General features: G+C 40.1%; 1 protein-coding gene across 1 annotated transcript; it reads right to left on the bottom strand.

Annotated features, from left to right (window-relative positions):
- Positions 1-1,194: 1,194 nt before the first annotated feature.
- SRP19 (signal recognition particle 19) lies at positions 1,195-6,064 on the bottom strand. Its single transcript, XM_084304849.1, has 5 exons — positions 5,983-6,064; positions 4,843-4,918; positions 3,696-3,767; positions 2,957-3,068; positions 1,195-1,856 (listed from the first exon to the last, which is right to left on the bottom strand). The coding sequence occupies exons 1-5, from the start codon at positions 6,021-6,023 to the stop codon at positions 1,723-1,725; spliced, it is 435 nt and encodes a 144-aa protein (XP_084160975.1). The 5' UTR covers positions 6,024-6,064; the 3' UTR covers positions 1,195-1,722.
- Between the last annotated feature and the right edge of the window lie 9,811 nt (positions 6,065-15,875).

Raw genomic sequence — 15,875 nt, 5'->3', positions numbered from 1 at the left:
AAAAGGGATCTGCTGGTACAGAGCCATACCCAACCGCAGCCTGAGAGCACAGGATTTCCTCTCCAGGCACCGTGCTACGGGCAGCCTCTGCTGTTACTCGCACTGCCATGGGGCTCGGGCTGGGGAACTCATCACGGCAGCCTCAGGATCGGGTGCAGCTGCTGTGAGAGTAAGAATGCGTCCCACGTGCAGCACTGCAGTACGAGAGCCACACTTGAAAAGCCTCAGAGAAAGGAAATAAAGCAGACTCTGAACCACTCACAGGCAGCGGACTCCAAGTCCTTCGTGGTGGGTACCAACCAGCAGCAGCTCCAAGGGTCACTGGTAACTTGCTGTCCACTTGAAAAAAAGCACTTGGGTGGAACAAAGAATAGGAGTATAAGAAAACCCAGAACACAAGCATGAGTACCTTGAGCAAAGACATCATCAAGTAAGAACTCAAGAAAGTTTCATTGCTTCAGACTCATAGTCATTAAATGTTTAGATGAATTTTGAATGCTGCTTATCTTTGAAACAGGGAAATAAGTGATGCCAGAGAACATACCTGACAGACAGATGAAACAAACCCAAAAAGAGAATACTGCTGCATGAAAAAATCATCAGAATACTCTGGTAACTTGTTTCTACCACCCACCTGGGAAAACATTCAACTGGCTTTGTTTTCATGTATTAGAAAAGCTCATGAGGAATTTAAAAAAACCCACAAAACTCAGAACAGGTAGCACTGTTTCCCGTTCAGTCTCGTTACACTGATTATCCCTTGTTTAGCTTTTACAGTACATTCTTCAAATAGTTCTAAGGCTCCTTGTTACTGACAGCTGTTTGGATCAATTAATCTTCTCCAGGTATGTTTCCATCCCTGTCCATGCTCTGCAGATACGTACTTTCGGAACACATATTTTTATGTTACCAGATATTGCAAGGCTCAGACACCAGAAATAGTATTTGACAGGTAGAAAGTAAAGCTAGGAAGCGCGTTTCATAAGCTCTCAAACAACCACCCAAAATACATGTAGGATAATACAGTATTTCATATTCTGTAAGAAGACAAAAAAAGAGCACGACAATTTGTTTAATGTGTTCAGTTTTCAGTCATCACAAGCAGGATACTAACACTGCAATATGTCACTGACTTCTTTAACACGTTGTTGAAGAAAGTTAACACTTTTGACAGAAGTAACTATACAAGTTAAGTTCTTCAAAATTCATGTGCCACCTTTATTAGTGTACTGACAATTGTGAAAGATGATCAGCAAGGACGTTTACAAAGTCATAATGTCACTGATGTACGTTTTGTAGTTGGTGGTACAGACCTTCCAGAAACAAGACAGTCACCTTACTAGCAAAGGTAAATGGTTAACCAAGCTGGAAAAACGTTTGCCTATCTAGTTTGCATAAAATTTTACAATTATTTTTTAAAAAGCTGCATATATCTTTTGGAAAAAATATTTCTCCCCTCCACACGACTTGCTTATGTTGCTCCGCTTTTAGAACTGGATGCTAGCTTCAGACTCGCAGGTTGTGTGTGAAGACAGATATATTGTTACAGATGAAAAGCAGGTACATGCATTCCAGTTCCAAAATAAGCCGGCAGTTCAATTTGGCTTGACCTGTTTCTTTCTGTCCTGTATCTTTCACTTCAGAGTTGCAGTAGGGTAACGTGTCCATCCATGTCTGTCATAACCACAACTATTCGATGTTACAGTTACTCCTGATGTGGGATCATTTCTTTTTCTTCCCTTTCCCTTTCTTGCCTCCCTCTCCTTGCTGAAGACTTTGATCGCTACCTCCCATCTTCTGGGTTCTTGTTTTCAGTTTGGGAATGGTTTCTGCGGCATACAGCATGACTGATTTACCTGAAAATACAGAGAGAGATCATTGCATACACCTGCTGCGTTAACAGCATCCACATCATCTTCAGACAGAAACTTCAGTCCCATTTCAGATTTCTATTAAACACATTTCAGATTCAGGTTTCTGTTAAACTGGATATAAAGCCTAGGAGTTCAGTTTCCCTCCACTCTGTAGCTGGAAGTTTGGAAGGAACGTCTTTTTTTTTTTTTTTAATTTTATTTTTTAAGCACAGGAATCAGACATGTCAGAAATCGGTATTACAGCAGACCAGAACTGGCACATCACCTGACAATATCTAAAGCATCTACATCCTTCCTGTTTCTCTCTCCCCTCAACTCTTACTGGCCTAAAATACTTGGTACAAAATGACTAGACAAACAGCTACAAGTGTTTTTACAAAGACACTGCCATCTTCCTACTGTAATATGGTTTGATTTTTTTTCCTTCTGATAAACACTGCTCTTCAGCTGCTCTCATTTTAGTATTCTTCTTGCTCTTTCCTTAAGTTACCTGCTTCTTCAGATATGTATTTGCTTGCCTTTTACAACTTGATTCCTTGTCAAGAAAAATGCACAAGTCCAACTAACAAGAATAGCTCTTCAAGTAATTTCCAAGGAGCTGCTTCAAGACCTGCCCTTTATTGTTAATTTTTGGAAACAGACAGTAGAAAACTGAACTGCACACTCAGTGTTGTGTTTTACCTATCTGGCACCTGCAATGATGCCTAACTGATGTATGCAGAGTAAGAAAAAGGTGTGGAATTGAGCCATTTTAATATCAAATCTTCGGATTCGACTGTCAAAAAAAGGGTAAACCAAAACCGAATGGATGATTAACTCAATATAGTTATCACACAACACTCCACAAACTTCTTTTTGATTCCAGTGTTGAAGAAAGAGCACTATCAAAGACAACAGCATTTTTAAAAACTCCGCTCACTGCTCATACATGGACTTGATTTTGTTGACTTTCAGAGGTGAAGAGATTTAACGTAACATTCTAAAATTTGTTAACAGTAGAACTAATTAAACAAGCTGCTAACAAAACAAAGCCTTTCTGTTCTACTAACAGGTAAAGTGTCTAACCCAGATACTCTACTCACGTGTTGGGAACTGAGGTAAACACGGGTTGCCATCATCTTGTTTGAGCTGAATTCGTACTCTACCCCTGTACTGCACATCGCGGTTCCACTCTCTGGGATACATCTTGTTTTTCTGTCACAGGGGAGAAGAAACTTGCTTAGGTATGAAGTAACGGACTCATTTTCTACAAAAATTGTCAGGCATCTGATCTAAGTCACGGCATACTTCTGAGCAGATTCAACCCAGACCTGTGGCTCTCCAGCCATGTCATCCCCCAAGCATTTGGCCAACAGTATTTTAAATTAATAATCTCTTCAGAAAATGAAGCGTGAAAAGTTACCTCACTACAAACACAGACTCATTCCACTGGGAGAAAGTAACCAGCCAATAATGACCTTTCACTGCAAATTAAACTTTAAAATGCGTGTTTTTAGAGTTACACCTTGCAGAATTTCCTTTTATTCTACTTTACAAAGAACTTTTGAGATACTAAGATCATCTTTCCAGAATAGGTAACTAACAATAATCTTTTTATAACCTTAAAAAGTGACATTAACTCAGAGACTCAAGTTATTCCTGCCTTGCACACAGTTTTCAAACATTTCCTTCATCATTATTACTCAAAAGCAATCAAATATCTCTATTGCTACTAACAAAAACTTCTCCGTTGCAGCTTATCCTGCCTGAAACAAAAACCAAAATGATAGGAGACAAACACCGAGGCAGCTTTTTTTGATCGGTTTGTCTGTTTTACGTTACCTCTAGTAGCACATTGAATCCAACTGCTGCACACACATCTTGGATTTCTGTGGACGTGGGATTTTCAACAGCCTGTTGAAACAACATACTACTGTTACATATCTTTCAGTGGTGCACTAACTACTTATACAGAAATAGTTAGTGTTTCCCACTCTATACTTTACAGCTAGGAAAAGCAGATGGGCAAAGAGATGGCACTGCAAATAGTGACTTATCTACTGCCCTCCTACAGATTAGGGAACATCAAAAAGAATATATAAGGTATCAGTAAAGCAAAGCAGATAAGACACAATTATTTAGGACATAGGAGAAGGTAACAGAATTGCCTAGGAAAAATAACTGAAACAACATCTATTATATTTATATAGAACCAAAAAAGACAAATTAATGACAGAAAAACAATAGCAAAGACTGCAGATAAACATTTTTGTCTCTTTTAATGTAAACTTTTTAGGCCTGTGGCAGCAGATTCATCCCATAAACAGATCTTTGACTGGCAATATATATGCTCAAGAATTATTTTCACTTTTTTTTTTTAAACTATTATCAGGAGAAAGAAAAACAAAACACCACCAAAACTTCCTAAGCAGTGAGAAAAGCCATTTAAATTGCCAGCATTGCTCGTCAAAAATGCTATAAAGAAGGATGTGATCAAAACTATTTCCGTACAGATTGAAAACAACAGCAACTACCACATCTACATGCCACAGCATAGCCTAAGCTCATAGATAAGCTCTTATCTTTGACAGACAGCAGCAAAGAGGACAAAGCACAGAATATGGGCATGTTTCGATAAGCCAGTCACAAAGCACACAATCACAAGCTAAATATTCTTTTCCGCATCACTCTCTTATTTGGCAAATCAATTCTGTAATAGATTGAGCACATTTGGTTTTCATTGCTTCACCTTCTTGCCAAGGGTGCTGCTCACATGAAAACAGATGCCTGAACCCAGAGCTCCTCTACCAACTCGACATGTTGACATTAGATTATTGTCAAACACACTGTAATTTCTAGTTATCAAGCTACTTGCCACAGGGCATAGGAAAGATCGATAGCTTTGAAATTTATTTTTGTTTTCCAACTCTTTGCTCACTACTGCACAGCAAAACAAAGCATCATATTTCCCTGCCGCCCCCAAAATTACTTTGTCTATAGGTATCCTTCTTCCTTCTGCTATTGTCTTCTTGTTGTTTAAATATGCTGGATAAATGCAGATAAATCTAGAAAAAAAAAAAAGAGAGAACAGGAAGTTTTAATTAAGTAACATCGACTCCTGACATTGTTTAAACATTATTTTCCTAGTAAAAAAAAAAAAAAAGTTATTGCTAAAACACAGAAGCTTCCACAGCAGTTTCACTTATTTTTAATATGCTGCAAAATCCCATTTCAGTTATTCAGTATGCTGCCTGACCATTTGGCAAAAACCCCGTTTGTGTGACACTACTTTTGGGGGCAGAAAGTGCACGCAAGGTGGGGATATCTGTTCTGAGAAGAAAAAAAGGGTTGTGAGGCATTGGAATGGGCTGCCCAGGGAAGTGGTGGAGTCACCATCCCTGGAGGTCTTTAAAAGACGTTTAGATGTAGAGCTTAGGGATATGGTTTAGTGGAGGACTGTTAGTGTTAGGCCAGAGGCTGGCCTGGGTGATCTTGGAGGCCTCTTCCAACCTAGGTGATTCTGTAATTCTGTGAAAAGGAGGCTGAAAAAAAAACACGTTGTTTTGACCCATTTCTTAAAACCCAGAAAGCTAAGAGAAGAAAACATATACGTTCCCTTTTGCTGAGAATTAATGGAAGTTCCCTCAAAGGGCTGTAGCACCTTTGTTGATGAGTAAGTTATAGGCAAAAATAAGATTCACTTTTTTCCTACGTATTAACGCTAGCCAGATTTATATAACTTGTAAGTTACATAAGTGAAAAAAATCACGCTTAGAGACTCGACTACGTTGAATTGAGATTGTTTCGCGACACCCCATCCTGCCCAGCACGTACGGCGCCAGCGCCCCAGTCACGCTCCCCTCGGGCACACCGAAACGCGGCCGAGGCCCTCAGGGAGAGGCCCAGCAACGGCCCGGGCGGGACGAGACCACCGAGGCCGCGCCCGGGCCCGCCACTCGCCGCTTCTAACGGCCGCGCTGTAACGGCCGCTTGTAACGGCCCTCAACGGGCCCCCCTCACCGCACGCCCTGGCCTCGCCCCGCCGCCGCCCTCCCGGCCCCGGAGGGCTCCGGTCACGACGCGAGGGGCGGTAACGAGGCCGCGCTGCCGCCCGCCCGCCCGCCATTACCTCTCCTTGTCCGACGGCGAGGCGGCGGCGGCGGCGGCCATAGTAACGGCCGGGCCTGCGCCGCTGCCCGCCCGGCACCGCCTCCTCGCGCCGAGGAGTCCCGCCCCCGCACGCCATCCCGGGGGTGTGATTGGGCGGCGGTGCCGTCTCTTCGAGCGACGTGTCCAATCAGAGGGAGAGACGTGCACATAACGCCGGGCGCTGTGGGCTCCGCGGCGGGAGGAGCCAGCGCTGGGGGGGGCGGTGCACAAAATGGCGGCCGAGCCTCATGGCGGGGCGGGAGCAGAGTGCAGATGATTCAGGCACAGCTGCACGTCTCGGATACCTCCCCGATGGGAGGCTGAGAGAACTGTTTCACAAATAGCTGAGCATCTAGCCCTCCCTGTAATTTTTCTGCTTTAACAAAACGTACAGGTCTCCTAGAGGAAGTACTGGAGAGGAGGGTGCTGAGACACAGAATTTCTAGGTTGGAAGAGACCTCAAGATCATCGAGTGCAACCTCTGACCTAACGCTAACAGTCCCCACTAAACCATATCCCTAAGCTCTACATCTAAACGTCTTTTAAAGACTTCCAGGGATGGTGACTCCACCACTTCCCTGGGCAGCCTGTTCCAATGCCTCACAACCCTTTCAGTGAAGAAGTTCTTCCTAACATCTAACCTAAAACTCCCCTGGCTCAACTTAAGCCCATTCCCCCTCGTCCTGTCACCAGGCACGTGGGAGAACAGACCAACCCCCACCTCGCTACAGCCTCCCTTGAGGTACCTATAGAGAGCGATAAGGTCACCCCTGAGCCTCCTCTTCTCCAGGCTGAACAAGCCCAGCTCCCTCAGCCACTCCTCGTAGGACTTGCTCTCCAGGCCCCTCACCAGCTTCGTCACCCTTCTGGACACAACGCAAGACAGGATGGCATTTGGCACCCATCAATGAGTTACTTAGTCTGTTCAGTGTTTTGGATGATGGACAGTTTTGTTGTCTTCTGTCTTTGCTCTCGTTATGTCAGAAGTGAATAAGCTGTACAAAGTACTGCAGGAAAGAAATATGAGCAGTGCAACTCTGTGGTCTCTGCAGTAGCAGCTTTCAAAAATCAGACTGCAGCTGTCCAGAAGCACGGCAGCTCTTCACAAACGTGACACAACAAGCTCAGCAGCTAAAAAAAAAGAAACAAAGAAAGAAAAAGGTTATACAGAGTTGTGAAGGAAGCTGTTGATCCAACATGCCAAAGTTTAGCAATGTGCTAAGGACAGATTTTTGAAGGGTGATGTACTGGTTACAACTAACCTGAATAATACAGAGGTAAGTGTACCTCTCCAAAAGGTCATCTATTGAAAGTAATTATTTAATGTCTATTTTTTAATAACAAAACATCTTGTTAGTACTAGCTTGATAATGGATTCCGTGTTCTTGCTTTGTACACGGTTTTAACTCTTCGTTGCACACACATGCACACATTTATCAAGTGGTTTTCTACTGAGATATCCATAACCAACATTAAAAGTTATCTCTTCACTCTGGTTTTTGTTGTTGGTATTGTTAAATTTCTCAATGTTTGTAATTTCAGAGTTACTTTTTAAAGCAAGTTCTGATGCATAATGGACTACCATTAGATGTCAGCTTGAGAAACACTACTGTGACTTTACATTGAAGAAGGCATTGAATGTCACCGGTTTATGGATGGCACAGTACCATCATTGCATATTAAGTTTGCTCTCAGTCAACCCACATAGTTCAGGACACTGAGAAAGCTTTTGTGTGTTTTATTTTTTAATGTTGTTTGACAATTGCAGGCTATTTTTTTTCCTTCACTTGAATTCATACAGCTATTTAATGCCAACATATTAGGGGTAATGGCTCCGCTTCTAAAACAGTATTTAAACTTACTATATCAGAGCAAAAGCTACATTGCCTATATCGGTATTTTCGGTAACAACAAAAATGATTGTTTGTTTATTTTTCAGATGAAAAAATCATTAAAAATTGCTGGGAGGTTTTTGGGCTAGACTGAATCATGTGGCATACGTGACTGATGATGAGGGAAGTATGTCTTCTTTTCTGCAGATCCTATTGTTACATACCAATCTTACTTCTTGGTACTAGTATTCATAGTGTTAGTGAAACTAACATGCCTAAAATGAACCATTAGGTACAAACATGTCAATTTAATCCCCATCATCGTTATAGAATGACCTCATTGACTATATGGCATCCAGTCACTACATTTGTTCTCGTGTCATAAGAAATACATTTCAAACTTGAGTTCTGCTTAATTCTAGCCTGAAGAATTCAGGGACAGAAGTAGGTCACAAAGCACACTAGCTCAGGCACGTTATGGCTGCATGCACTTTCCAAATATGTGCTATCCCTGACATCAGAAATTTAATAATGAAGCAATCAAAACCTGACAGGCTTTAAATATTTTAAAGCAAGCTGAAGATGTAATCACTGGTGAGCATAGGACTCATGTATGGCTGTAGCAAAATGTCAAGACTGCAAATATTGCCTTTGCTTAATACCATGGCTCCTGGTCTCTGAAAGCTGTGTATAACTTGAAGTTATTCCATTTGTCATTACTGCTGTGGAAGGGGCAAGGAATGAACACTGCACTGCCTCCATTTCAGAGAATTTCTTCACTGCGCACACTGTCAGCAGCAAGTTGTGTGCCTAGTCAGACCCTACTTTGTTACTGTTAAGAATGTCTGGGGAAGAAAAATAGTATCATTGCCCCTGCCCCAATAAAATAAAACAAAATAAAATCAAGGGCCCTATAAAATAATGAAATAGAAGTTCAAATTGGTTTTACAAGGGAGTGGTACACTTCACCTGTGATAAATCCAAGTGCCCTAAACAGAAGTGGCACTCCAAGCACAGATAAATGGCTTGAGCTGCATCAGTACTGCTGTGTTTCACTGAAAGGGTCATGTACAGATGTCAGTTTATTCAGACCAAGCTTACGTGTTCAGTTTTCTCTAACCCAGTGTTACACTGCATAGTCAGTCATGCTAGACATGCCTCTATAATAGGTGGACTAGTGAAGTCATTCAGGAGGCGTGTTTTCAGCTAGATGGGTGCAAGAGATCTGTAGTGGACTGCAGATAAAATGTGGAACAAAAAGGGGATGCAGAGAGGTGTTAATTGGTCCAGTGGACATGTAAAGGAAGGGGGCAAGCTAAGAAGGATTTTCTCTGCAATCTTTATAAACTAGGATTCAAAAATATATTTTAAACTTAACTATGGGGTCTGGAAAAAAAGTGTTCAAAATGGAAGTGTACTTCATGCTTGAGACTGAAGTACAGAGAGGTGTAAACCTGGTCACTCGAACAGAGACCTTTCATCAGCATAGAGGGAGAAGAATGCCGTCCTTAATTCAGAGCTGTAAAACTAGTATTACTTACCATGAAATTGCAATTTTCAGAGTGAGCCATTTCATTCTTGGTGTACTCCACTTTGCAGTATGTATACTGCTTTCCCAAAAGGAGTGATTATTTTAAATACAGAGTCTACTTAGCATTTTCTGGAGGTGTTCTTCCTCATGCCTGTCCTGCAGAGACAGCAGCTACACAACTATCTTTATTAATCAGCAGAACCCTTGGTTCTGTTCATCTTGATGCTAGAAGCCCATAATCAATCTTAATAGGCTGTATATCCTTAAGATGAAAGAAGAACATCCCCAAGATTTCTAAGGCCACAGTAGATGAATATGCTTCATCTGTTTAAGTGCTACACAAGAGCAGCTGACAATCAGAGTTGCTTTGAAATACTCCCCGATTGTACTCTGTTCAGAGCTAAAAGTCCTGGATTACTTCACCTAGACCCATCCCTTGACCTACGCGGGGTAAATAACAACACAGAGCAGAGTCCATGTACAGTATTTCACAGAGGTACTGAGGAGACTGTCAGGCACTACATTCCCGATCGATTGTATCCAAACCTCTGTTTAGCTGGCAACAGTGGAACTGACAAAACTGAAATAGAGAAACATGGATTTCTGCAGATCTCTCATTCCTTAGTAATTGCAAGGACTATGTCTCTAACTTACAGATCTTGGTTTTACACCCAGTCGTTCTCTGGCCTTGTTCTTGCCCTGTAGAACAGCTGACAGCTGTGTAAAGTCACAGCTGTGTAAACTCAGTTTTTCAGATAAAAAGGAACCATCAATCATCCGGATGTATGTAACACAATAACATAGTATTTGTGCTGAACTCATAGCTTCCACTTAAGCTAGAGGATTTCTGTTGGTAAGACTTCCAAATAACCTAAAAAAGTGTCAAATAATCCATCGTTTTCATTCAACTGCTCAATTAGAGTAGGAACAGAAAGATGCCAACCCCCTTTCATCATGCAATGGGATTAAAAAAGAGGCTTGCAGCCATCAGTTTTTCATCTACCTGCCTGCTCTTCCATATTACACATCTGCCATCACAGACCTTAGTAACAACCTAAGTAAGATGCACGAAGCCTGAACTCTCTTTATTGTACACCCAAGATGTCTTTCCCCCTCACCCCAAGCAGCATGTTATATTGCACAGAGAATGGTTAGCAGGGACCGAACTAGGCATAAGCTACCTTCATTTGTATTAAATGTAGCTCACTCAAAATCCTGTAATTTTCACCATCCCTACTGACTGAATTGCTAGCAAGGAATTTTCTCTTTCTGTGTATGAATCAAGACCTTGAAGTGTATTTTTCTTTAGACACTTGAAAAATAAGGGACCAGCTAATCAGTCCTGAAATTAGACCTTTATTTTTACTTATTTAAATGCTTCTAACTATGTCAAAGTCTAGGATGGATAGAAGAGTGCAAGCCAAGTATACGTCTTTAACTACATGTTTGTGTATGTATTGGCAATCAACTCATCTAAGTCCCTTAATAGCCTCCAATCAGGAACAAAATGCATTAGTTAAGAAAAGGCTGGAATTAAATGAGTCTGCCATGCTTGAAAGTCATGATGAAATAAGCTTCCTTGTGAACTTACTGTAAATATCAGAGATTATGGAATTACATGGTGTCAGAACTAGATTTTGTGCAATTCATTTAAAGTGAGACATGGAAGAGAACAGAATTATACTGGTGACCTGTGTGTCCTCCTCAGCCTTTTTCCACTTGGTGTTTACCTGAAACGTGGCTACTACCAAAATGAAACCACGTGGTTTCTCAGACCATTAGTTCTGATATGCTTTACCATTGCATAAGTGTCTCAACAGCTACTTTCTTTTTACATGAAGTTGTATTTCTAGTACAGCAAACAGACGGCTAACTTTTAGAAATAAATAGCCAAGAAAAGAGTTCCACTCTGACAAGGTGCAATCAGGAGGAAATTTTATATAACACTGCAAGTAATAAGTTATGCATAGCAAGACTAAATTCAGAATTAGTATACTGTGAAGCAAAATACATTAGAATAGTTGAAGAAAGAATTACAGAGTTAGGATTAAAAACAGTAACGCATCTCAGGCAGAAGCAAGCAACAAAACTGAAGGAAAGAATTGTGGGCTGAGCTTGTTAAAGAGAAACAACATTCATAGGTGGGAAAATGTATCTGATCTCAGAGGATGACAACTTACTTACTTGCAGAGAACCAGCACAAGCTTTATGCATCTTAAATCCCACTAGGAAGTAGGGCACATGAGATACTCAATTTGTATGCATCTCTTGAGCTTACGACTCTGGACGGTAGCACGTTTCAGTGAGTGAACAAGCTCCCCCTATACCTTCATGAAATCCTAATTGCAATTCCATGTCCGCTCAAGAAAAGAATACTTTCACCACCATCAAAATTAGAAGAATCTCAAATATTGGAAGTGGCAGAAACTAATATTGATTTGTAAACCAGTAGCTACGAGGAAATTTCACAAGGAGTGGATTACTTGCAAAACTATGCTAAGGAGACATTATCCAGTCTTAGGAGTAAATAAAGAGCACGTCTGGAAAACTGAAAATTGACAGCAGAAAACCTAGTTATTAAATACATACTTGGTAATCATCTGGGCATCACAAATTCATTGACACCTACGTTACTGTTGTGAACTCTTAAGCTCTTCAGCACCACACCAAATTCCCTTGCACTTCCAATATGTAGCCAAATACAACACATAACCATCTACCTTACCATTCAGACTAAAAACTCAACCTTAACTACATTAACATTCTCTACGATACGCTTACAGGTACAATCTGTTATTCTGCATATAGTAAACTATGAAGCAGGAATGCCATTTCTATATGTGACTGGAAAATAAAGAACTGGGGACATCTCTTCTGGTTATGCTTAAAAGTGCAAAGGAGATGGCTGTGGTAGCAGAGAGTGAACACGTTTGGGTGATATGGTAGTAAGGAAGTCCTCAGAGCTTTAAGCGCGTGGAGGAAGTCATGCTGCACGTTAACTGACACTTCACTTTTGATTCACAGCTTCATCCAAATCACACATCTCATCGAGAACAAAGCTGTCAGACAGGTGGATGAGACCTTGCAAGGCATTGCAGTATTGTTAAGTTATGTTTAGGTGGAAGTCTAGGTAGGATTGTTAGCGACATTCAGGTTGTACTTACTATTTAATGGGAGGTCTGAGAAGACTTTTGGGAGGTATCTAGTAACAGAAGACTGCAAGAGCTTGTCTACCTAAACATTTTCCAGATCATGCCTACAAGTAGTACTGTCTTCATCAGGGAAGGGATATGTCCTCTCACCCTTCAAGCCTCTTCCAGAAATCAACTAATTGCAGTAAATTAATTTTGAAGGATTTAATGCATTTGACATTGCAAATTTAAGAATTGTTGCATACAACTTCACATATGGTAGAAAAATTCATTTCTTTTTTTGAGATTTTGAAGAAGAATGATTTATTTTCTAGAAACACAGACTAATGTAATACTTCTTGTTAGTTGTTAGAATTTCCAGGATGATGGACTTACCTGGAACACAATATATGTACATGCAGAGTGCTCAAGGCCATTAGGCAGAAGTTTAGAGTGAACAAGTTAGGGGTCCAAAACTTCAGTTTGCTTTTGCTGTCTCAAAAAGGGTGAAGAACAGTTCTGGAACTTGCCATATTGGCTTAAAAGTGCAAGTAATGGCTCGATCCAACCACTTTCCACCAGCACTAGCTGCTTTTCTCTTCTGCTGGCTTAGGCAGCACTTACCTGACCCTGCACGGAGCAAATTCAGCATACTAAAGCAGCACAAATCCTACTACTCCCCTTATCCAGCTCTACCAAATATGAGCTGAACTGGTCCACTGAAGGGTCAGATGAGTGCTGCTGCTCGCAGTCTCAAGTTTGAAGCCAAGTCCTGCTTCAAACAATATTCCAGTCTTGCCAGGAAATCCTGGCAAGGCTGCTGACTTTCAATTTTCAATCTGGCGACTCTGACAAGGAGTTTAAAGAATTATCTTTAAAGTTTCAAGGGAAAATATTCTGATGGAGAACCGCACGTGAAAAGTAAAAGTAGGTTAGTTCCCTTTTAAAGTCTGCAACACTTAGTCAGAAGAGCTTTCACAGAAATTTAGCAATAACCTTAACTGTGGCACACTGCAAGGAGCTAGATGAACATAGGTATTAAATAGTAAAAATATGCAGGGAGGTCATGTTTCCACAGCTCACATAAAGAGAACAAAACTTTGTTTAGTAAACTAATGCAAAGACAACTGCAGATCTGCGTACAAATCACAAAAGTTCTACCAAAATCTGTAGAAAGGCAGGCAGTGTATCCCCAAAGAACAGGAAAAGGAGCCTTGGCTTTCTCAGCTCCTTACTTTCCCTTGTTTTGCCTCAGCATAAGTAAGGTCTGTTGCCTGCTGCAGCAACTTCATTTAAGTAAAACCAAGGAATAAATCTTTGGCAGCACAAACCAAATCTGGCAACCATTAGTCTAGACATCACTAAGAAAATCCAAGATCGAATATACTTATTATAACTATTTCCCATTTTCCCGTTTTTATATTTCTGGGATCTGTGTTTATAGTTAAGCTTAGAATCCAACTTTGTATCCTAATCACTAACATGAATCAAACATCCTGGATGTCCTTAAATATTCTAAAAGGCTCTTAACAGCTATTATGCATTTTAGATAAAGAATCAGAGACACGCAGGTCTGGCACGGATTTCAAAGGATCACCTAAGCCCATCTCTGCACGCAGGCAATATGAAATATACTAAAGTCCATCCCTATGAGATGTTTCCTAAACCTCTTTTTAGAACTTCTATAATGGAAATTTAACAACTCCCATGGGAAGCATATTTCAGTGTTTCACTACCGTTATAGTTGGAAAGTTTATCTCATCTGTCTTTGCTACAAATATAGGCTTGTTTATGAGGGTATTAAGAGAAACTTCCCAATTATAATGATCATGAAGTACCTCCAAGACTATCTAAAGAAGCCACTACAATTTTCACAGACATTCTGGTGTTTGATATGCATACCATTATTGATAGTTTTCACCTCATGTTCTTCTGATTACCTCAGTTATAAAGCTGAAATCAGAATTTCTATATAGGGATTGAGTTTACCTTTAAATTCTTAGATCAAGAGGATGTAAAGCTGGTGCTTACTGACTATCCTGGATTACATGGTATATCTTCCTATTAGTAGTTAAAAGCCCAGCACAAAGGAGTATTACATAGTTTATGGTCTTCCATTTTAAACACAAGGATGGAGTTCTGCATTCTACTCCAACAGCAAATCCTAACTTCAAACAAACCACATAATCTTTGTCTCTACTTCCTCTTTAAAGAACAGTAATACTAATATTAAAAGTCTCATGAAGATACTATACGCAACATATTATATAATAATGCTAATAGCAGAAGCACTGTTTGTTAACAGATTCACCTGGTGGTGTAGAAATACAGTATGTCTTTAAGCAGATTTGTCGAGAGGCAAAGAACAAAATATCTAATAAGATGCCACTTATTCCAGAAAGGTACTTTTGGTATTGGCTTTAAATTTAATCAGAATTGACTGCTGTCTGCTGATGGTATCTCAACTCTGTTCATAAACAATGCAAATCTTATGATGAATTTTAGACAAAACTGATTCATTTCAATATCAGATTTAAGTACAAAGCCACAGATACGATGTACTCTGCAACAGTGTTAAAGCTACCATAAAGGTAAACTTCTCTATTTTGGGGCTTCCTGATATTAGGGCATCTTGAATCCTGAATATGAACTATTTAGAATGCTAACTTCAGAATAGTCCAGCTGAGATACAACAAAACTGACATACCATTTCATGGTTTGTTCAGTCATGCACAGAATGGTTAATGTTTTGTTATCTTGTGTTTCTACTTTAAACCAATTCTTATCTAAATTCCAACTATATTTATATATATATATATATATATTTAAAGCACAAATCTGTCTTTTCAGCATTGTTCTAGCACAAACCATATTTGCATCAAAAAGGCTTGAGGCAGCAAATGTCCTGGTTTGTGTTCAAAATTGTTTTTCCCCTACAATAGCAAATGTCTTGTCACGGAATTCTTGCTTTGTTTCCCTTTATAATTTTTTTCTAAAAAACAAAACCAAACAAAAAAAAAAGCATGAAGATTTCAAATAGAATTAAAATTTCATCTTATAGTCACTATTTCACATTCTACATTATATCCCCAATTTTTTATTTTTTTTTAAATTGCTTTATAAATATTATTCTTATACATACAATATTATTTCAGGCTCGCAGTGATGAAAACAATTATCCTGTTTGGCTTCTGGAAATACCCTGCCTTTAGCCTTGTTATGCACCTGAGATGGGTGAAACTGTCTCAACTATAGTTATATTACAGAAGACCTAGGGCCTGATCCTGCAGCTGTTAAGCATCCTACAACAGCTATTTGTCAGTGATAAAGAACAAATACTGGAGGTACAAGGTTTTGCTGGATCAGGCCATAAATGTAA

Source organism: Netta rufina, assembly GCF_964035555.1.
Source record: "Netta rufina genome assembly, chromosome: Z".
NCBI classification, from domain to species: domain Eukaryota; kingdom Metazoa; phylum Chordata; class Aves; order Anseriformes; family Anatidae; genus Netta; species Netta rufina.
The sequence above is the reverse complement of the archived record's forward strand: the minus strand, read 5'-3'. Positions and strand labels throughout refer to the sequence as shown.